The 23,271-nt window shown below is 33.8% G+C and overlaps 3 protein-coding genes and 2 pseudogenes across 6 annotated transcripts; 2 read left to right on the top strand and 3 right to left on the bottom strand.

The window, feature by feature from the left end:
* Positions 1-1,453: 1,453 nt before the first annotated feature.
* On the bottom strand, positions 1,454-1,922 carry LOC143559415 (nuclear transcription factor Y subunit C-3-like). Its single transcript, XM_077048001.1, has one exon. The coding sequence runs from the start codon at positions 1,900-1,902 to the stop codon at positions 1,477-1,479; it is 426 nt and encodes a 141-aa protein (XP_076904116.1). The 5' UTR covers positions 1,903-1,922; the 3' UTR covers positions 1,454-1,476.
* A 2,872-nt stretch (positions 1,923-4,794) lies between these two features.
* LOC143559422 (enhanced ethylene response protein 5-like) lies at positions 4,795-8,727 on the bottom strand. Its single transcript, XM_077048007.1, has 12 exons — positions 8,309-8,727; positions 7,387-7,480; positions 7,215-7,304; positions 7,020-7,085; positions 6,664-6,753; positions 6,513-6,569; positions 6,336-6,397; positions 6,102-6,189; positions 5,937-6,013; positions 5,655-5,729; positions 5,468-5,573; positions 4,795-5,218 (listed from the first exon to the last, which is right to left on the bottom strand). Exons 1-11 carry the CDS (start codon positions 8,449-8,451, stop codon positions 5,489-5,491), a joined length of 927 nt encoding a protein of 308 aa, XP_076904122.1. The 5' UTR covers positions 8,452-8,727; the 3' UTR covers positions 4,795-5,218; positions 5,468-5,488.
* Positions 8,728-9,880: 1,153 nt separating this feature from the next.
* LOC143559420 (K(+) efflux antiporter 4-like) lies at positions 9,881-17,919 on the top strand. 3 transcript variants are annotated; one of them, XM_077048005.1, is made up of 21 exons: positions 9,887-10,256; positions 12,215-12,258; positions 12,516-12,574; positions 12,765-12,843; positions 12,956-13,017; positions 13,085-13,160; positions 13,245-13,319; positions 14,058-14,129; positions 14,245-14,328; positions 14,516-14,584; positions 14,685-14,762; positions 14,946-15,034; positions 15,175-15,271; positions 15,779-15,832; positions 15,918-16,013; positions 16,095-16,283; positions 17,047-17,124; positions 17,207-17,251; positions 17,323-17,412; positions 17,494-17,550; positions 17,628-17,919. In XM_077048005.1, exons 1-21 carry the CDS (start codon positions 10,037-10,039, stop codon positions 17,712-17,714), a joined length of 1,800 nt encoding a protein of 599 aa, XP_076904120.1. In that variant the 5' UTR covers positions 9,887-10,036; the 3' UTR covers positions 17,715-17,919. The 3 variants fall into 3 exon arrangements, with proteins under 3 accessions (XP_076904119.1, XP_076904120.1, XP_076904121.1); XM_077048004.1 differs by having other exon boundaries at positions 9,881-10,256; positions 15,918-16,283; XM_077048006.1 differs by lacking the exon at positions 9,887-10,256 and having other exon boundaries at positions 12,520-12,574; positions 15,918-16,283.
* A 522-nt stretch (positions 17,920-18,441) lies between these two features.
* Positions 18,442-19,348, bottom strand: LOC143559414 (thiamine phosphate phosphatase-like protein; annotated as a pseudogene). Its single transcript, XR_013139936.1, has 2 exons — positions 18,941-19,348; positions 18,442-18,831 (listed from the first exon to the last, which is right to left on the bottom strand). The product of XR_013139936.1 is annotated as a thiamine phosphate phosphatase-like protein (transcript).
* A 2,903-nt stretch (positions 19,349-22,251) lies between these two features.
* On the top strand, positions 22,252-22,986 carry LOC143559413 (putative germin-like protein 2-1; annotated as a pseudogene).
* The last annotated feature ends 285 nt before the right edge of the window (positions 22,987-23,271 follow it).

Genomic DNA, 23,271 nt, shown 5'->3' with positions numbered 1-23,271 from the left:
TTGGAGTATATTCGTCCGCTTGATACTTGATCACGAGTTTTCTTCGTTATCTTTTATCACAAATTGGAAATGATTACTGATGTAAAAGAGTTGCAATTTGGGTTGTGAATTCCTCTATTGCTTTGAGCTTCTGTAGCTAGATGATCTCGAATTTTTAAAGTTTTTTTTCGTGTATAGTTTTATACATATACTCAAGAATGACAACAAAATTCGTTAGGACGGTAGGACCGTTGTGTGTCTAGTGTCTATTACAACTAATAAGTTAAGATCTGAACTTTTGCTTATCCGGGACTTTTAACACTAGAAAAATCAGATGAAATCAATAAGAGCTAACCTTAAAAAACAGAGGAAAGTGACTAAAAGAGTAATTATGACATTTAAAATTTTGTGAGCTATGCATGGTCAGATTATCCTCTTGTTTGCCTGTAATCAAGCTGTCGATGCAGTATAGTATTAATCATAATCTTCCTTGTGCAATTCGGAGATCAAACTATTTGAGATGCAAAGCCAAACTACTCGTGTGATACACGAGATCAGATCAATAAAACACTCGAAATATGCCAAGCTTGATTTTAAAATTTTGTAAGCGAATATGGCAATCGACAGTCAAATTAATGTCTTGTTCAAGTGTTTAACTTGATGCATTGTACAACTATAGTGTTAACCGTAATCTTCGCTGTGCAGCTCAGAGATGTCCCTCTTGATTTGTTTGGTTAAATGACTTATTTAATGATTTATGTACAAACTATTATAGGTGCAAACAAGCTGAACCGCTTGCAAGATACTCATGATTAAATCAACCGTTTTTTCACCCGAAAATTTGGCATAATGTAAATTGACCCATTTTCGGATGAAAATTTGAGCCCGAGCCCCACTTATTTATGAAAATTTCCATACAATTTGAGTCTGACCCTGGCGTTTTCGTCCAAGCCTCGCCATACAATTTGAATTTGTACTTCAAATTCCACTTGAACCAATAATAACTCTAGCTAATTATATATAAATCTGCTTAACCAGCCCGAGCTCAAGCCTTATAGGAGAAGATTGTTTAGGCTTGTTTAAGGCTAATCTCAACATTTAAAATAATTAAAAATGTAGATATATAAATTAATAAAAAAATAAACGAGCTGAGCACGAGCTTTCACATGTCAAAACGAGCCATGAACGAAGCTTATTGAGAGCCACCCCCCCCCCCCCTCCCCCTTGCGTAGCAGTGTAAACTAACCTGTTTTTTTGCCCGAAAAATTGTATGCATGGTGTAAATTTACCCGTTTTTTGCTGAAAATTTGATGCCGTCCCCCTTATTTACGAAAATTTCCATACAATTTAACTCCCCCTAGCATTTTCGTCCAATCATCGCCATAAAAACGAGCTTTAAATTCCACTTGAACCAATAATAGTTACTCAAGCTAATTATATATAAATTTTCTTAAAACACAAAAACAATAACAAGTAGAAATCCATAATAATACAAATTCAATCCTTCAAACACTTCTTAAAGAAACTATCAATCCCACGAGTCCCCGAACCCGAACCCGAACCTAAATCCTTATCCTTCTCATTACTTTTCCGACTCCGGTTGGCCTTCGGCTCGACCGTATCCACCGGGATCGAATCGAGAAGGAAATCCGCAGTCGGGCGGTGGCGCTTGACCGCGATTCTCATATCCTCCGCCTTAATTGTCTTCCGCTTCTTCTCAACTGTGACCTGCATTGATTTCTCCGCTAACAGTTTTAAAAACATCTCGGTGGCGTTCGAGATGGCGAACAAGGCGTCCGAGTTTATCTTGTTGATTTCGGTGTCGAGTTTCATTATTCGCTTCACTCGGGCGGGCGGGAAGCTCGATTGGAGCAGTGTCGGTTCGGTTTCGGTTTGGATTTCGGTTTGATCGGTTTCTGCCATTGACGGATTGGTGTGGGATTTGGGGATGAAAGTATTAAGTATTTTGTTTGGTGATTTTAGGGTTTTGGTTTTGGCGAGAAAATGAAATGGATTTTTGGCGGGTTGTTATTATTATTATAATAAAGTTTATTTAGGATTTGAAAGCCCATTTGACAATATAAAGCCCAATTCCACTCCAGACGTGACCTGGTTTACCTGACTCCCGGGTATGATTTGGTATCGGGTTTCTTCAGATGTAGGGGTGTCAATTCTTAACACGACCTGAAACCCAACCCGAACCCGACACGAAAAAAAACAGGTTTTGGGTCGGCTAACACGACCCGTTTAAAAAATGGGTCGGGTTCGGGTCGACCTGTTTTCTAAACAGGTTGGGTTCGGGTTGACCTGTATAAAAATGGGTTGACCCGTTAACCCGTTTAATATTAGATATTTTAAATTAATTTTATATTCCCTCTTTAGTTTTAAAATGTGTTGAAGAATTTAATTATTTTTCCTTCCCCATATTACCTTTTTAGGTCTCCTCTTATTCATAAACAACACTTTTAAATTCTCAACCAAAATTTCATTACCCATGATGCATTTCTTCTTTCCATTCACCAATATATTTGAACATATCGTCAAATCCATCTATATCTAAATCGACTCATGCTTAAATTTCATTTGAATTTTGCAATATATGGTTTTGATTTTACTATAATTTGTATGTCTGATTATATAAATTAACTTGTTTAAAAAATATGGGTTAAACGGGTCGTGTTCGGGTCGACCCGAATTTATGTGTGTGCGGGTTAGGGTTGACATATTTGACACGAATAATAATATGGGTCGGGTTCGGGTTGCACATTTCAACCCGTCAACCTGCCAACCCACAACCCGTTAACCCGCCAACCTGCCAACCCGACACGTTTGACATCCCTACTCAGATGTGAACCCGTCAGATGCAGTTCCACCTTTACCCGGTTAAGGACCAGACCCCACTCTACCGGAAATAGACCTTGAAAACCCAGTTAAATACCCAACTATAACCGGAACCAGTTGCTACCCGACCCATTTTGACTTTTCTTTGTTATACCTAGAACCGGTTCCTACAAAAACCCGGTTTGTGCACCTTTATATAAGTCTATAACATTAGATTTAGAGGTGAGAAAAAAAACTCGGTTCTGTACCAGACCCGCGAATAAGGACTAGGTTTCGGTTCCTCCGAAAAATTATACACGGTCTGTCAGAACTGGTTCAACCTCTACCCTGTCAAAACCAAGACCCGGTCCCGGCCCAGCCAAAACCTAACATGGCACCGGTTTCTACCAGACTCTTTTTTAACTTTTGTTGTCCATACCTAGAATCAGTTCCTACATGGCACCGGTTACCGAGAAAACCCAATTGGCCCTCCTCTATGTAACATGTCTAAAAACATTTTATTTCTTTTATATATATAATTGTGTGAAGTCTTGTTTTTTAGCGTAATGTTTATCAATACTATATATAATATAAGAGCTAAGGGCAAATTAAGACGGTGATTTTAAGGGTTTTACAATTGTTTAAAACATATGGTACAAGTTTAAAGAAAGTGGTCTTTTGACGGTTTTGAATTAAATTGTGAGTAACATCGTTAGTAATGGTATTTTATCGTTGAAAAATGAAGCGGACCGTTGAAAATTGAAATCAACCAAACTGAATCATTAACAACGGTTTGGTTTGTACTTCGATAATAAATTGAGTTTAAAATAAGAATTATTAATCTACATATACCAACAAACGGTTTCACGGTTTCAAATAGAACAACAAACGCCAATAAATCTATTACGTGATTACCAAATTCTGTGTTTCCCGTTGCATCGCATGGGCACCCTTCTAGTTTATATATATATATATGATGTCAATTGATTTGGTTTTTTAAACCGTAGGTCGAAATCGAACGCGTGAAAATGTGTAATTGGGTGGGTCTCATGAGTAAATCTATTGGGTTAATAATTTAGGAACTGTTTTATATGGATGCTTACGATTTGGTTCGGTTGTGTCAGCAAAAAATTATAAGAACACGCTCTTGATAGACAATTAGTGAATCGCCGTCAGGTTGGTTGGTTCGACCTAGGGTGTTAATTGTTTGAATCAAACTCGAAAAACCGAAAATTCAAATAAACCGAATTCGAAATAATTCGAGTACTCTCTCAAATTCAAGAATCTCAAATCAAGCCTAACCGAATTCAAATAATTTTTATTTTATGTAAATTTTTACTTTAAATCTACCTTTAATAACCATTGTTGATTCGGTTTAGAGCTGAAAGTCTCATTATAAGCAACTTCTCTATCCTATAGGATATATGTAAAGTTTTACATACATCTCATCATCCCCAAGACCTACTAGTTGAATCTCTATTGACTATTGGGCTTGATTGATTGAATTCAAATAGTTGGATATTCAAATCTTATTCGAATTCTGATCTTCGAATTCGAATCACCCAAATAAACCAAAAAAACTTAATTAATTGATCACTCTAAATTCGTCCAGACTCGCCAAATTGGCTTGGTTCGATGGTTTTGGCGGTTTGAGCATCTTTTATTATTTTCAATTGTATGAACGTTGTCGTGAAATAAAGTTTTAAAAATGATAAAATTTTCATCAATATTGCATACTAATTCATAAATGCATATTACAAAAGTTTAATGTATTTAACCTTTTTTCTTAGGTGACTACAGTTTCACATATTTGATATTACAAGAAACTTATGAGACATGTGGATGTTGCCTGGTATGGTCATAGTCATATGAATATATACCCAAACAATACATTCTAATAGTAAAAATCAAATAACAATAAGCTATTGTAGTTTAAATATGCCTCAATAATATCATGTTCCATAGAGGCACAAAAACTTTAGCCATTTGTATGGACTCTAACCAAGTAAGTCACAACAAAGAACAGCTTCCAGATTTGCTAAACCCATTAAGGTTTAACAACCGGTTAAAAGTAGTCATTACAACTAACCTGCAACTGGAACCAGACGCTACACGCAGGGTTGGTTGGGTTATGTAAGACAGTTGTGTGAGAACCAAATCTCTAGCACGGGTCAAAGCAGACTAGGAGACCCGCATATGTTTTACAATCAGAAAGATATTTGAAGTATCCATACACTCGTTGACGGTAATTAACACATGTAATATATAATACGCAAATGGCTTCACGTTATGCGTTGATTGGCTTGCCATTTAGTTTAGGAAACGGATCTTGTTTACTTAGAACCGCCACTTTGCTCTTGTGAGCAAAATACCCTTTCACCAGATTCTTGTATATCAATATCGACATTATGCATTCAACCTGTCAACAAAACAAAAAAAAAACTCGCCTTAATACCATTTCCTGCCAAAAGACATGCCTAATGACTAAAATACCCTTTTGACTTCTCCAAACAGCAATCCATTTGATGAGTCAATAACAAGTTAAATGCTAAAAGTGTTAGCAGTTTTATAAAATTCAAGGGCATTTTCATCATTTAGCATGTTATTACACACCCTTAGTGACCTTTACAAAGGACTCAAGGACATTTCGTCATTTAAGAAGCATTACCTCATCTAAATCCATCTCCACCTAGAGCCATTTCAATGCTTTAACGATCATTTCTAACTTTATCTGGTGTGCCTTGCTCGGGTCCTTTTGTTTTTGAATAATATGACTGCAATGACAACAGGTGCAAGATAAACAAAAAAAAATAATAAAATAAAATAATTATTATTCAACAATGAAGAAAGCTTACATTTTCTTTACGAGTCTTTGATACACCTGAAGCTCTAGCTTTTCAAGAACAAGATAAACACCGGACCTCAAGAATCTAAATACAACATATTTAGCTTTCTATAAAAAAAAGGAAAACGAGCAAGTAAAACTACATTGTATAATACTAAGGTTTAGCAAAAACCTGTAGGTTCTTTTGATGATTGCCCTAACTAAGGTTATAAAACTATATTGTATAATACTATATAAATAAAATACAACCCGAATTAACCATCTAAAACTACTAACAATACAAAATACATACCGATCTTCATGCTCCTCAAGTGCGCGTCTAAGAAGTCTGAGATCACCTCTTTTCATAGCTAACACAATGTCATTATACTGTAACATGACCCAAAGTACATATAAGGCTATAATATCTTCATTTTGTGAAACAAAATTAAATATTTACCCCCTATTTTTAGCCTACCTCAACCAGATTATACTTCTCCAGGAGTGATTTTGTAGGTAAGATTCCTATCGAAAGCTTCACGGGTACCAAATATTTCAAGATCATCCTGTTTCAGCAGACTTTAAATATAAGATAAATACAAAAGTGTGAACAAGATAATCGAATATATTTTGCTATCAAGATTCAAGACTAAAAGACTTATTCAAATCGAAGAAATAATATTAATAACATGTGACAAGATTGAAAACGAGCCTTATGTTTGCTTCACTTTGAGGGTCACAATGTTTTAATGCATATGACAATTTATGGTCAGCCTGCAGAATAAAAGACAAATTTGTTAAAACTAAGAAAATAAATATGCCAAAGAAATTCACACAAATTCATTACTAGTACATATTGAAAAAAATCATAATTTCTCAGATTACTTACAGCTGGAAAATTTTCGTTAAGTACTTCTAAGCGTCCAGTGTAGTACATGTAAGTTACCTGATACATAACATAACATAATATAAAATATACGAGCAGTTTCAATGTTAGTTATGATTCTAAAAACCAGTTTGCCAAGAAGCAAACATCTTACTTTATCTCTGACAGGAAATTCCTCAAAATCAAATATACGAGCAGTTTCAATGCTTCGTATTACACTCCGACAAAGATGAACGGTTCCAAGCTGCAAAATTAGATCAGAAATATTAGTATTGATGTAACAAACTTTTTATAACATGTCAAACAGATAACAAAAGAAAGATTGGCTTAAAACAAAAGAATATCAACCGAGTCAAAAGAGTCCAAAAGTTGCCCAAAGTATATTTTTACACATAAACCTCCTTATTCATTTCATTTGAAAATATAAACTATTGTTAAAATAATATAACTTTTGTAACGAATGTAAAGGAAAATACATATGAAGAAAAGAGATGGAAAGAAAAAAGTCACCTTGAAATAAACTTTGAACAATTGGCAAGTGACGTATAGAGCTCCAACACGTTTTGGTCCTTTTCCCTATAATAAAAAGAACACATTTAACCTATTAAACACATTATATTAGCAAGTAAATAAACAGGTGTAACAAGAACAGGTCAAACAAGTCGCATGAGTTAATAAAAGAAAACAGGTCAAATAAACAGATACCGCAACAACTCCAAACACTTTCATGAGAAACGACCCGTCTGCCTTTAGTTTCTCAGGTGTTTTCCCATTGGAAGCTAACTCTCTATCAGCCTGCATACACAATAACACAAAAAGATTATAAACTGCAACAAAATCATTAAAATAGAGTTTAACTGTTATTGCAGTAGTATACCTTCTCAGCTAGAATCCTAATTTCATATACAACAACATATAATGCTTCTAACGCCCATGCAGATTCCCAGTTCCTAAATTCCTGAATAAAAGCACTGAATAACTTCCCATATTAGCTATCCAACAGTACAACATAAGTCAGAAAACTTGAGGTGACAATATCGGCCCGTTTTATCTTGATGGGTCTATTCAGGTTATATTTATATCTAATAATGGGTAACAAAGGTAGACGAGTTATTTTTAAGAAAAAAGGTGTGCATGAGTCGGTTTTGGGCTCAAACCAAAAATTTTGCTTTGAAGTTTTTCAAAACCGTTCGGTTTCAGTTATTTAGGTGTGGGTTTGGTTCGGGTTTCTAGGTTTTATTATTTGGAATTGAAATTTCTGGACTGAAAAAGAATTGGCTAAAAGCAATGAATTTGGACCTAATTCTTTTTGCTATTTAATAACTAATTGATATTGTACATTTGGGCTAAAAATATTTGTGTAACATTAACTAATTTATAAACGCAAAACTAAAACTGAACCAAAAGTTCAGTTTTCAAAGAAACATGAAGCGTATCCTGTAATTTGGTTCGTTTATTTCAGTTACGGGTCACTTTTTTCGGTTTCATGTGAACCCCTCTTTTTCATGCAATAAACCTCCAAAACTTTTTTTATTAAATAGTATTACACGCCCTGGATATTTTTATACGGAAAAAACTGATTTTTATTAAAATGATATAATTCAATAATCACATTTACACACTAGCTATTTAGAAAAATGTAAAAATGGACAATATCAATATAGGTCTGAACTCTGAACGAATTAGACGTAAAATTTACTCGTTGTGACTCTTTCCCCGGCCCACCACTTTGCCACCTCTACAAACAGCTAATGACTAATGAGAACTTGAATTATGCAAAAAAAAAAAAAAAAAATTACTTTGCTGATTTCTCAAATGCTTGATATGATTCAACCAGATGGCCAACCCGATAACTTTGCATAGCCCGAAATAATGGAGCAACAATTTCAGCATATTGGGAATATTTATCTGCTTGTCTGATCAACCTGTTAGCATCCTGCATACACAAATTTCAGTCACAATGTATTTTTCTAAAGGTGAAAACTAGCCGAGCCTGAGGCTCAAGTAAAGCTCATTTAGTCATCAAGCCTGAGCTCGAGCGCAAGCCTTGTTTGGGAAGATAGTATAGGCCCGTGAAGACTTAACGAGCCTTTTGTGTATTTTAAAAATTAAGCTCATTTTGGACTTCTATGTATTAATTTCACACTACACAACTGAACTTGAGCCGAGATTTGGCTTGTTTAAGGTACTGCACATGAGCTCGACTTGAGCTTAGGCTTGTTTAAGATCTCCTGATATATAACTTTTATTTAATATATTTATATAATTTCTATTATTATACATAAACATATTATGAAACTAATTAGATAATAAAGACTATATTATATACATAATAAAATAATTAAAGATTAAATAAAAAACACTATATTATATAATGAAAACTATAACAAAAAATATACATAAATAAAAATAATTAAAAACTTAATAAAAAACAAACGAGCTGAGCTTGACAATATACTCATGACCCGAGCTCAAGCCCTCTTAAACTAAAATAAGCCTAAATGAAGTCGAGCTGGACTATACATAATAGACTATATATGTTTTTAATTAATCCTATATCTTTAGAGAAAAAAAAATAAATGAGCCTAAGCTCATTCGGAGCTCGATTGTACTTGTGCAGTGTGAAAATAATACACACAAGTCCAAAAGTGGTAAAACTTAAAAATATACAAGGCTCGTTAACACTCGACGAGCCTAATCGAGCTTCTCATACAAGGCTTGAACTCGGGCTCGATAACTAAGTGGAAGGTAAATCCTCCAAATTGACGCTAATTAATATGTATTACTTTTTATCATCTGAACTGAATTTAAAAGGCATACATAAACCCTAAGTAATTAAAAGTAATTCAAAAGTTCTCGAAATATATAAAAATAGCTAAAAACGTTAATAAATGAATGAATCAACAAATAATAAACAAGCCGAACTCTAGCTTTAGAAAAAGAGCTCGCAAGTCAAAATGAACCGAGCTTGAGCTTTTTAACATACAAAACTCTTTTTCATCTATGATATGCCATTTTATTACGTCTGTACTTCTAGTAACCAACAGTTTTATTAATCGAACAAATATTTGTGTTCAAGTTCATTTATTAAAAAACGAACATGTTTGTGTTAGCTTATTTATGTTCGTTTGTTTAAAATCTAAACGAACAGTTCACCAACATAAATAAGCATAACTGAACAAAGATAAACAAAATGAACACAAACAAACATAAACAAACATACATAAACGAGCGTTCACGGACATAAATGAACGAACAAAACACATGCTCATGTTCGTTCGTTTATTCGACATACGAACAAAACAAACTTTTCACCGAACAGTTCGGTTCGTTTACACGTATATTTATTAATACTTATATTATAAAATAATCACAAAAACCTTTGCGTTAAATGAGAAAAACTATAGTGTTGGCATAAAATACACTTCACCCCGGCTCACTTTAGCACACCACGCCATTCACAACACACACACTGCCGTCATACACCGCCGGCAACCGCCACCGTCACCGCCGCCGGCGACGTCACAATGTCACTGAAACAACTTCCTCATCTCTTATTATTATTCTTCTTCTGTTTTACATGTTTACTTGCAGCCGAAGACTCGATAAGTTTAACCGAAGATGTTAACGTAGTGAATGTGACGGTTACTGGATCGAATAATAATAATAGATCTGATAGCTTTGCTGGAATGCTTGATCGTGCGCTTGAGAAGGAGTTTAACGAGAACGATGATGAACAGTCTGACGGTTAGTTAGTTAGATCTGGTATTCTGTTTGTTAATTTTATTATTATTTGATTAATTGTGATGTTTTAGTTGCTGCTAGTTTTAATTGATTTTGAATTTGTGATTTAGTTTGATAATATTGTGGAGTATAGGATAGTTTTTGTGACCTAGTTAGTTAGATCTGATATTCTGCTTGTTGATTTGATTAACATTTGATTAATTGTGCTGTTTTAGTTTCTGCTAGGTTTAATTGATTGTGAATTTGTGATTTAGTTTCACATTGTAGACTATACGATAGTTTTTGTAACCTAATTAAGGTGTTTTTAGAATATATGCTTAGTTGATTGTGATTTCTGATTTAGCTTGACATTGTAGACCATAGTCACATGGATCGCGGTACGTTCCGGTACACGGTACGAAACGTGGTACGCGGTTCGTCCCTTTCTAAAATTCGGTACGAGGGAGGGTAGGTTCATTTGGAACGCCAATTCGGTATGCGGTACGGTGTACCATTTACAAAACCGAATATTCATAATCATAACTCATAAGTGTAAATTCATAATCAAAACAAAAAATTCATAATCATATTCATAACTAAAAAGTTTATAATCGAAACAGTTACATTCTCGGTCTTTAAAATATTTAACCATTCATATATATTATAAAAACAATCTTCTATTTTTGAAGATAATATTGAGTTATTGATAGCTGATAATTGAGATAAATAAGGAGATCTCAACTGTTTTTTTTTTTATTTTTTAAATTGAAATTGTCTTTTGGAATTCCGGTACGTGATTTTCTACTATCCGATACGCCGTTTCTTTAATCGGGAATGTGATTTTGTAAGTGAAAATTCGATTTGTCAATCAAACAGGTACGCTTCTATTTTCCGATCCGGACCGCGTACCATTGGCAATGGGTACGCATTTGTACCGCGATACGGTACGAAACGGTCTGGTACGCGGATCGTGGGTGGTGTAGCGTTTCCTGTGACTATGTTGTAGACTATAGGATCAGATGTTAGTTCATGTTACTAGTTTAGAGGCTCATAGTTTTTGAGATCTTTAGGGCGGACAGTCAGGTCTGTGAAATCATTTGAACTGTGAAGTCTTAATTGAAAATTTTTGATATGCATTAGTAATATGCAACTATATTATTCTTTTAATTAGTTAGTTAGTTAGATCTAATACTTTGTTTTTCTTTACTGTTCTTAGAATTCGATAAATTTTGCTGTTTCAGTTTCTGCTAGGTTTAGTTGATTATGATTTCTGATCTAGTTTGATATTGTAGAGTATAGATTTTGAGTTGATTAGGGCAGACAGTTAGGTACGCATAGAAATTAGTTTAGTTGATTGCGATTTTAAATTTAGGTTAACTTTGTAAAGTAGGGAATCAGAGGTTTTGATATATTTAGGGCAGACAGTTAGGTACATTGAGAAATGTTCTTGTTAATTTACCCACACTAGGAATTAGGTTTATTAAATTGTTTAAACTGTGAAGTCTTAACTGAAAGTTTGTGCTATGCATAAATAATATGTAACTTTATTGTTCTTTTAATTAATTAGTTAGTTAGTTAGTTAGTTAGATCTAATACTTGTTTTTCTTTACTGCTCTTTTAATTTGATAAATTATGCCGTTTCAGTTTCTGCTAGGTTTAATTGATTGTGACTTAGTTTGATATTGTAGAGTATAGGATCAAATTACTGTTTTTTTTGAGCTAATTAGGGCAGATAATTAGGTGCAGATAGATATTATGTCTAGTTGATTGTGATTTAAGAATTAGGTTAACTTTGTAAGTAGAGGATCAGAGGTTCATAATTTTTGAGATATATAGGGCAGACGGTTGAGTTAGGTACATTGAGAAATCTTCCTGTTAATTTAACCACATGAGGAATTAGGTCTGTGAAGTCTTAATTGAAATTTTTTATATGCATTCATAATAAGTAACTTACTTTGCATAATTTATCTATCTTACTACAGCTACTGATCCTGGGAGCTTCAATAACAGTGTTGCAGGGCAACAGGTACGTCATATAATCCCGTGATTTGAGGTTTTTTTTGCTTAAGTTTCAAACTTTATGGCTAATAAAGCAAACTGTGTGTGTATAAATGCTATTGACTCTCTTTTTTGAACCATCAAGTATCATTCTATTCATTTGTAAAGATAAACTGGCTGAGTTAGGTGCTATGTTGTTGTGCTCTGTCATATTCACATTAAATTCTGTACCAATCCTAGGGTTATGGTTTTTATCATTAGTTTTTGACAAGTTTCATATGTCAGGCAGTTCTGGAAACCGTTGCTAGAGTCAAGTCGAAGAGAAATGAAAGCAAAGAGGAGAAGTACGTGCAGCTCATTATGATCACTTTTAACTATCTATTCACACCATAGCGCATAGATGTGATATTTATACCTCTTTTGATTCAATTTCAGTGATAACAAACTTAAAACGTTCCTCATTACTCTTGTCCCTTGGTTATGTGGAAACCAGTAGCATAATATAAATAACCTTCATGTTACTTGGATTTTTAGGTCATTTCAGCTTCACGATGTTTTCAATTTGGATAATGAAAACCGTCCTGAAGATACACCAAGATTAATAGATAGCAAGGTAACCTTTAGAATAAAATGTTCTTTTTCTGATATATGTTTGTTTATGTGTGTGCAAATATGAAATCCAAATTCTATCAAGAAATTCATCTTATCTTCCAATCTTTGCTCAGGACAATGTCTTTATCATGTCTAATCCCAAATCTAAGTATCCTGTGCTCCAATTAGACTTAAGGTACACTTTTTTCTGTTATAATTCAAGTTTTTCTAGAATTTGTTAGCTAATGCCTAAGTTTTAACAGATTGATATCGGATTTGGTTGTTGTCATTGTTTCCGCAACTTGTGGTGGCATTGCATTTGCTTGTGCTGGACAGCCGGTCTGGTCATTGTTGATTATATATTTATGCTCAGTACCCCCGTCTCTTCATAATTCTAATACATGTCTGCACATTATACTACAGGTTATTACAGGATACTTGCTAGCAGGATCTTTGATTGGACCAGGTGGACTTAGCTTTGTTAATGAATTGGTTCAGGTACGCATTGTATTAAATAGTATGTTAAGTTTCAATTTTTGTCCCTGGGTTTGACAAAAAATACAAATATTGTCCCTGACGTGACATAATTACGCTGCACACCCTTGTTTTTGTCTGTTCCATTACAGTTTTAGTCATTTTACCTAGACCAGGGAACAAAACCGTAAAGAAGTAGTGAATGGGTTGGCATCCCATGGATCGTCTACTTGTTGAACTTGATTGTAGTTTCATACTTTGATTAGCACACATGCACAACTCGTATATATTTTGTGAAAAAGAAATAAGATAATGAACAAGAACAGAATTGTATTGCTTACAATAACAGACTGTATTGATTAATCACAAACTGTTTGGACATCGGATTATATAGGGGTGGGGTGGCATTCCATAAAAGGTGCGACTGTTCGCTTATGACGGTTGAAGGCAACCGTCTAACATCGTTCTTTTCAGCCGTCAAAGACCGTAATCAAGTGATTGTATTCAAACATAACATTGATTACACACGGGCCTGTTTACAGTCTTAAAGCCCAAATACAGTAATACAAAGTGTTTAATTTGTGCAAACTAAAATAAACGGGCCAGCCCTTTTAAATGGATTATGGAATAACAGAATGCAGGGACGCAGAGTGTAAATATGTCCACATCAGAGACAATTTTTGTAACTTTTGACAATACCCAAGGACGAAGGATGTAATTTCCTCTGGTTACTTTGTGTTGATTCTTATCACTTGTGCATAGGTTGAGACTGTTGCTCAGTTTGGTGTAATTTTTCTTCTTTTTGCATTGGGATTGGAGTTTTCAGCCGCAAAGGTTTCTCAACCTCCTCATTTTCACACGCGAAGCTTGCATAGAAAAAATTTAATCATATAACAGTAATTTACTGTGTGACACTCATAATCACGTTTTCACTCTTGTGTAATTTCAGCTTCGTGTTGTCAGAACAGTTGCCATCTTAGGAGGTTTGGTCCAGATATTTCTTTTTATGTGCTTGTCCGGAGTAATTGCTGTGGTATGTATATCTTTTATAGATTTCTCATTCTTATTGCAAGGCTCTCAATTTTTTTTTCTATAATGTTAAGATTTCTAAACGGAAAATTCTCTCTAGAATTAGTTTCATGTTTAGTGAATACTCAAAATCAATATAGTTTTTGTTAGTGGACATTGATAATTAATTAGTTATTATCTTTCTTTTGCAGTTATGTGGTGGTGAAGCTTCTGAAGGTGTATTTGTTGGTGCCTTTCTGTCCATGTCATCAACAGCAGTGGTAGTTACATATGACATAACAGAAATATCCAAGATTTTAAATTTTAATTAGTCATTAACAAATATATTTGATCACGTGTTGTTGTTTTGGTATACCCCAGGTTTTGAAGTTTTTGATGGAAAAGAATAGCATTACCACTCTTTACGGGCAAGTGACAGTTGGCACCCTTATCTTGCAGGTAAGTTTCTTCTTATTAATATTTTCTGTCAAAAGGTTAGAGTAAAAAGGGATTAACTTTTGTCAAAATTTTATTTTTGTGCATACCTCTATTATTAAAAGATTTTTCTTTGTTATCTTTTGTGATTATATTTTATTCTAAATTATGCATTACTTATTCTTAATGTATTTTTTTTGGTGAAAGGATTGCGCAGTGGGTTTATTATTTGCACTACTTCCAATCCTAGGTGGCACTTCTGGAATTTTTGAAGGCATGTTGTCTATGGCAAAGACGTGAGTAAATGACTCTGAACCTACTAATTTTCTATAGGCAAAATTGTACTAAATTCATAACGTACTAGTAAACTTACAAATTTTATTTACTGTTTTAAGTTTTTCTAAGTTTATAAAGTCCTCTCTTCATTTGTTATCAGGTTGGTGACCTTAATTACATTCTTGGCTGTTTTGTCGGTATTCTCCCGAACTTGCATACCTTGGTTTTTTAATCTAATGATGAGCCTATCATCCCAGGTAACTAATGTCCCTTTATAACACGATTAAGTTTATCTACTTTCTGATATAGGCCTGTAAATGAATTGAACGTTCAGTGAATCGTTCGGCTGGAAGTTAGTTTATGTTCCTCCAATTAAACAAACACATGAACACATTTTCCGTTCGTTCATTTACGCCCGTTCAACCCATAAACAAACATTGATATTATTGGATAATGTATTAGACTTTTGTCGCCAGTGTTTGTTTATATTCATCTATGTTCGTTTGTGTTTGTTTGCATTCGCGAATTGTTTGTTTAGAATTTTAACGATTGAACATGAACAAAGACAAAACATGTTTATTTTCTTAAGGAACAAACATTAACATTTTTTTTGATTAATTGTTCGTGTTTGTTAAAGTTAATTAAATAGCCATGAATATGGCCCCGTTCCTGTCCATTCAGTTTGTTTACAGGCTTAACTGATACCTAACAGGATTAGTTTCTCTTCATAATGATTCATATTTATTTTCATTGACAATTTGCAGACCAATGAACTTTATCAGTTGGCATCTGTAGCTTTCTGCTTGATAGTTGCATCGGTTAGTTTCACAGTTGCATAACGTTTTAGCATCTTATGATAGTTACTTATCCTTGTTTATATAAGTTATTATTATATTATTTCAGTGTAGTGACAAATTGGGTTTAAGTCTTGAATTGGGAAGCTTTGCTGCTGGAGTGATGATATCAACAACCGATCTTGCTCACCATACTCTTGAACAAGTAAGATCAATTTATCAACATAGGCTCAACAATTATTATATTCATTTTTCTTTTTTTTTTTTTGCAATTATCTTATTTCAGGTTGAACCCATTCGCAACTTTTTTGCTGCACTTTTTCTTGCAAGCATCGGGATGCTTATCCATGTCCAGTTTCTCTGGAACCACATTGATATCTTATTAGCAGCTGTTATATTGGTGGTTGTTATAAAGACTTTTGTAGTTGCTACAGTTGTCAAAGGATTTGGATACACCAACAAGACCGCTCTTCTTGTAAGGCTTTAGACTATCTATAATTATATTTCTTAATTTAAAGGTGGCAAAATGGGCAGGTCATTTAGATTAGGTTTTTGGGTTTTTGAAAACCGTTCGTTTTACAGTTTTCACTATTGGTTTGGTTCGGTTTTGGTTTTTATAAGTCTTGCCATTTGGGTTTAAACTTTTTGGGCTGAAAAAACTGGTCCAAGATAATGAATTTGGATCTGAAACTTTTGGTCTAAATTTTTTTTGGTTAATGATTAATTGATTATTACACATTTGGGATTAAAATATTTTGGGCTATACCATTTATTAGTTTTTATATAAATTACTTAACATTTAAAAATAGAACTATAATTCATAAATTCAATAACAAAAGTCCGCTTTTACGGGGTCGGTTATAAAATTCGGTTCCATTTTTACGGCTCGTCTCGTTTTTTCTGTTTTTGGCACATGCAAAGCTGAAAATGAGACCGGAAATTCGAGTTCTTTTAAAAGAACATAAAATCAAACCATCAATGTTAGGTTGGGTTCTGTTATTTTGGTTACCACTCGGTTATTTCTGTTTCACGCGGAGCATTTTCTTTGATTTTTTTAATAAACTATTAGCGTGTCAAATATGTTTTCCGAAATTATATTATTTCAGTGAGAGTATAACTTTTGGATAACAATGTATTAGGAGATTATGTGCATTAGAAGTACACTTTTGGACACATTTTATTAGTCAAATATTTTTTTTTTTTTGACAAAAGAGCCTTAGTTAATAAGTTTTATGTAGGTTGGAATGTCCCTTGCCCAAATTGGGGAATTTGCTTTTGTTCTGTTAAGTCGTGCCTCGAATCTTCATCTAATTGAGGTAATATTTCAATTATTATTGTTTTATGTTATCACAATTATTTATATGAAATTCATACATGAAAAAGACATGCCTTTTGCAGGGAAAGTTGTATCTACTGCTTCTAGGCACAACAGCTCTCAGCCTGGTATGTATATTGTACATGTGGCAATTTCGACACGTAAGTTTTATCATCTTTTAACCATTTTACTTTTGCAGGTGACGACGCCGTTTCTTTTTAAACTGATTCCAGCTGTTGTACATCTCGGAGTATTATTGCGTTGGTTCACACCCGATATCCCCACAGAGGTACCGTAGCACACCTTCATAATAATATTATACGCGTCGTAAATGTATAGATTGACATATTGTTATTAATTATTTTTTCAGATGCTGAAAAAAGGGGAACTGATGCGTTCAGACACTGCCAAACGTATTAGTTTAATGGTAGATGTCTCTCATGATTTATAACATAATTGTAAATATAAATTACGAAAACAAAGACGTTACTTCAAATCTCTCAGGCTGTACCCGATGCACAGCAAATACTTGGGACAAATGCATCAAGAGTTGACCTGATCTTAAAGTCAAACCCGAAGGGACAAGTTTAACATATCGAGTGAAAGAAAAAGATAGCCATATACATGACAAAACTATTCGAGCCTGCATCACTATGTACATATATAGATATACGCCTCGGATAATTCTGATTTCTCTCTTTTTTTTTGTAGAAATTGTCGGTTTTGTAATGTAAACTGGATTTTCTTTGGTTCAATCGGATTCTGTACGCAGTGAGAAAAGTAGAGGTATCTATTCTGCATCATTTATAGATAATAAATAGCTTAATGGAATTCATATTTAACCATCTGAATTTCCTTCTCTTTGAACCCACATTATGACAACCCGCTAAATGCGCATTATCTATGAGTAACCCAACAACCGCTAATTGTGACCCTCTCGAGTACCTGAATCAACTAGATTAATGATTCGTTTATGGTTTATAGAGACCAAACTTGAGGAAAGATTTTAATTATACTTGTGTTTTAGAATGACAATGCTTATATAAACAAACATTAGAGATTATACTGGTTTGAGACACAAAAATTTTAATGGTCGTGGATTGTCGCGACGTATAACCATGAAAACCACAATATGTTAAGTTGAATATTACAAGACCACAACACTAGCTCAAGAACACAAACACATCTCAATATGCATTAAGCAGACAAATTCGGTCATCTTAAAAACATCCGGCATACGTTTAACACTAGTGAAAAAAACGTTTTTCATCAAGCGGTTTTAGTTGTTTAACCAAAGTGACAGTCATTTATCATCTCAAAACGTCTAACGCAAACCATAACCTCTCAAATCCGCATAAAAGTCTACCCACAACTATGCTTATTCACAACATGTATCAAAAACAGTACTTCTACCTACAAAACCAAGCACAAAAATCATACCAATATCTCTACCAATTACTAGACTTCAGCTTGTGGCGAAAGAAGTTGAATCAACATGTTATTGAGCTCTTCACCAGTAATGTAGTTTGGGAGTGATAGGTATTGTTGCCCTTGAAAGCATATGGTATAATATGAAGTCATATCTAGCCATAACATGGTCTCCTTCTCTAAGCTTCAAACTCGGACACACATCATCTTTCCTGTCTCCAATGTATATCACGCCTTGTTTCCTCACGTCCGAATCATGAATTTGATCAATCACACTCCCCTGCAGTATTATTAATAAAGCTCAAATCACCCAATATTTAATAAAACTAATGACATAAGGATATTATCATATCATCATATTATTATTATATTAAATTATTATTAATCACCTTGCACAAATTTGCAGGGCAGAAATTGCAGCCGTGAGGCGGAAGATCCACCCCATGATAAGGAAAGATTCTAAGCCTGCCGTCGTCGTTAACAGCAGTCGGGTTTGTGATGATTTCAGAGAAACAGTCGTAAATCCCATTGTTTTTCAGGATTGTTTCGATGAAGAACTGATTAGCATTACTAAGCACCTTCATTTCACATCCGGAGTTGTGTTTTCAAGATTGGACTCGGCTCGTTTATCATTTAATAATTAATTTATATATGTTTTAAGAATTGAGAGATATTACGAACCATGAGAAGTTGGTGCGAAGGTGGTGAAACAGTTTGGTTAAACCCATCTCTAACACCACCCACCGATCACAGTCACCGTTGATTATCGTCCGGTCAAAATCCCACACTATTATCATTCTATTCTTCTCCACTCGCCGGTGATTGATATTATTATTATTATTATTATTATTAAGTGGTATGTTATGATGAGTGTTGAACTGTTCAACAAGACGGTTGGTTGGTTATTCCAGTTGTTAAAACCGTTAGTATCATCATATCTATTATTATTATTATTATTATTATTATTATTATTCTTTTATAACAATAATAATAATAATGTTTATTTGATTTTAACAATTTCAGTTAAATGGTACTATGCCGATAATAATTCCTAGTCAGTTTATCGTTACTGTTTGTCTCAAATTTGAAAAAGTTGACACTATTGGTCCACGTTAAAAAAGGCTTAACGAGGACTGTTGGGGCTAACTTTTTTAAATTTGAGACTAATAGTAGCGATAAACCGACTTAATATTATTATTGGTAAATATAGTATAATAGAGATTATTATAATTTAATAAAGTTATAATAAATAATAACTGTAAAAATAAAGCTTTGAAGGGTGAAAGACAAATGCCTTTAAAAACAAGAAGATATAAATATTAAGGGCAACTTTATAAAATAGTAACTAATTTTTAAAAGAGTTTTAATTTATTAATTAATGTATATAATGTTATGAAAAAATAAATAAAAATATATAATATATATATATACTTTTTAAACATAAAATTTAATAATATATATATATATAGGGGATGTTCATGCGAGAAGTAAAGTTATAGCGAGAAGTGCGAGAAGTTAATCTGGACTGAATCATTAAACTATATAAAAAGGTTATTAAAGTAATATAAATGTGTTCTCTCTCTAATTAATATATATAATTAAACCAATACAAGTTACATTTCATTTTTTTTTTGAACGGCCAACTAAGTAACGTCGGGTATTCCGTACGCGGCCCCCATTGGCTAAAGGTAGCCCGAGCCGGCCACTAGTCTGGACGGACGGAGCCCCTAGCAGTCCACCTGTTGAGGGATTCACCGGATAAAACCCGACCCCCACGCCCGCCAAACGGCACGACAGCGAGGAGCCGGTAAAACCGGGTGAGATCAGGACTCGAACCCTGGCAAGCCAGGGTCGTCCCTCATATCTCCCATATAAGTTGGTGGTAGTGATGTTTGATCCCCCTACCTCTCACTTGTAAAGTGAGTGCTCTACCATTGAGCCATAACCAACTTATACAAGTTACATTTCTAACTAATATAATTAATATAATCACAATAAATCCATAAAACAATAAATTAATCTTCATGATTTTTTACCCTATCTCTTGAATTCACCCTACACAACTATAATATTTTTCTACACCTCAACAATTTTTTTACTACATATTTTAAATTTTTTCGTACACAACTAAATATGTTTCCTACACATTTTCAATTTCTTCGTACGCATGTTTTTCGTCCTACACATCTTCAAATGTTTCCTACACATATTTAATTTCTTCCTACACGTCTTTAATTTTCTCATACATATCTTACTTTTTATCCTACACATCTTTAATTTTCTTATACACAATATATTTTTTCCCGACACATTTACAATTTTGCCGAACATGTTTTTCTTTCGTCATACACATCTTCAATTTTTCCTACGCGTATTTAATTTATTCCCACGCATATTCAAATTTTTCCTACACATATTTAATTTTCTCATACACATATTTATTTTTTCCCTACACATTTCTAATTTTCCCATACGCAACTTAATTTTTTTCCTACACATCTTTATTTTTCTCGTACACATCTTATTTCTTTTCCTACACATTTCCAATTTATTCGTACACATTTTTTCTGTCTTACACATCTTCAGATCTTTTTTTTCAAAATAAAAATCAATGATGAAGATACTATTTTGCTTAAATGTTATAAATTAAAAACTTTTTATTAGTGAAAAAGAGCAAAATCAAATCTTACAATAACCTATAATAAAATAAATAAATTGTAACTTGCAAATCATTAATTTTTGAGCTTTTATTTAGAGATAGATGATATCAATTAAATGAAGAATTATTTTATTCTACCTAAACTACCCTATTATTATTAATTTCAAAGTCTTTCAAGTTTTATTAATTATAATTAATGCAATAAATTTTCAACCATTGATTAATAATCTAATGGTTGATATCACTTATCGCACTTCTCTCTATAAAATCACTTCTGAAATGACCTATATATATATATATATATATCTATATAAATAATTATAATTATAGAAAAAATAACTGATAAATAGTATACGAGCCGAGCTCGAGCTTGAAATCTACTTACAATCCGAGTTTAAGCTTTGAAAATAGAGCTCAAGCTCGAGCTCTGTGTAACTTATAAGAGCCGAGCACGGGCTCTGCATCCCTATACCTAACGCTGTCTGCGGTCATGGGCGTATAAGAGACCTTTTTTTCTACTTTGGTGGGGGTGGTAATGTGTAAAATAGAAGGACATGGGTTCAAATCCTATAAATTACAAAAAAATTAGTCGTTCAAATATAGACATTTTTCATAGGGTTACTTCGGATAGCCGGACTTTATTTGTTTTATTCAATAATAATAATAAGAAGAAGAACCATGTCATTGTACTAGCACTTAAATAGAAAAATAAACATGTGGTTAAGCTAAATTCGGTAATTAACTAAAATCAAGCCAATGAAATACTTATGACTCAATCCAATATCCCATTTTATTCTTAACACCCAACCCCTGCCCACCAATGAGATACCAAAAACTAAAAAAATATTGCTTTTTATCATTAGACAAACTCGTAACATAACAAAAACCAAAAAAACCCAATTTCATATACAAAAGCCTTGTTTAAGAGCCAACATAATATGACCGTTTTGATTATTCAAGGCTCGGCTATGGCTTTTTTGCATTCTTTTCATACCTAAATAATCAACCCGCAAACTCGCCTCATCGGATCTCCATCTGTTAATGGCTCGTGTATTCGATCCGTTTGTGATCCTATCGTTCCTTTGCATTTTCTCCGTTTCCATGGTTACGGGCCAAGGCCAAGGCCCTCTTCAAGATTTTTGCGTCGCGGATTTAAAAGGCCCCTGTATGTTTATTATTTCATTTGTTAATTTCTTTAAAGGGTTTGTTTTCGGTTTAATAATAATTGGTTTTTATGACAGTTTTGGTAAACGGGTACACATGCAAAAACCCGCACGCGGTTCATGCCAATGATTTTTATTATGGTGGGCTCCACATAAAGGGGAACACATCGAACCCAATGGGATCTAAGGTGACCTCGGTTTACGTGCAACAATTGCCCGGGTTGAACACGTTAGGAATCTCATTGGCACGTGTTTATTTCGCACCCGGGGGACTCAACCCGCCCCACACGCATCCCCGTGCCTCGGAAATCATTAATGTGTTGGAAGGTAGTCTTGAGGTCGGATTTATTACATCAAACCCTGAAAACCGACATATTACTAGAGTATTGTGTAAAGGTGATGTTTTTGTGTTCCCGAAAAATCTTGTACATTACCAAAGAAATAACGGGAACACGAACGCGATCGCAATCTCAGCGTTGAGTAGCCAGAACCCGGGAGTGATGCCGATAGCGAATGTGATTTTCGGGCCAAACCCGAAATCGCTACTGATATTCTTGCCAAGACTTTTCAAGCGAATGATGATGTTATATTGGACCTTCAAAAAAAGTTTTAAACAGATGTAACGATATTTTTTATTTAAAATTGCATTTTATTGTATCTTTAACTTTGGTTATATATTCCTTGTGACAAAAATGTTTTTTTTTTAAATGTACGTTAAAAAAACTAGTTGTTACTTTGAACCCCAAAGAGTTGTCTAGACAGCTAACACCCTGAATTTGCTTAAGACCGGGCTTTATGATGTATGTAAATAAACATATATGAACATATACCATTGCGACGTGCTTATACTTTATCTGCATTTCAATGTAAATATTTGTTTAAAACCAAGTGATGTGGC

The sequence above is a fragment of the Bidens hawaiensis genome, unplaced genomic scaffold, assembly GCF_021521415.1.
Source record: "Bidens hawaiensis isolate Kalapana, Puna unplaced genomic scaffold, B.hawaiensis_p1.1 tig00019821_1, whole genome shotgun sequence".
In the NCBI taxonomy this organism is placed as follows: Eukaryota; Viridiplantae; Streptophyta; class Magnoliopsida; order Asterales; family Asteraceae; genus Bidens; species Bidens hawaiensis.
Note: the sequence above shows the minus strand (reverse complement) of the source record. Positions and strands in the feature narration are given on the sequence as shown.

Coding starts and splice junctions, on each gene's coding strand:
- LOC143559415 (XM_077048001.1), bottom strand. CDS start 1,902: ATGGCAGAAACCGATCAAACCGAAATCCAAACCGAAACCGAACCGACA.
- LOC143559422 (XM_077048007.1), bottom strand. CDS start 8,451: ATGCAGGATGCTAACAGGTTGATCAGACAAGCAGATAAATATTCCCAA. Junction 7,305..7,386: donor TTAGGATTCTAGCTGAGAAG/GTATACTACTGC, acceptor TTGTGTATGCAG/GCTGATAGAGAGTTAGCTTC. Junction 6,754..7,019: donor TGTTCAAAGTTTATTTCAAG/GTGACTTTTTTC, acceptor CTAATTTTGCAG/CTTGGAACCGTTCATCTTTG.
- LOC143559420 (XM_077048004.1), top strand. CDS start 10,037: ATGTCACTGAAACAACTTCCTCATCTCTTATTATTATTCTTCTTCTGT. Junction 17,252..17,322: donor GCACAACAGCTCTCAGCCTG/GTATGTATATTG, acceptor TTACTTTTGCAG/GTGACGACGCCGTTTCTTTT. Junction 17,413..17,493: donor CACCCGATATCCCCACAGAG/GTACCGTAGCAC, acceptor TTATTTTTTCAG/ATGCTGAAAAAAGGGGAACT.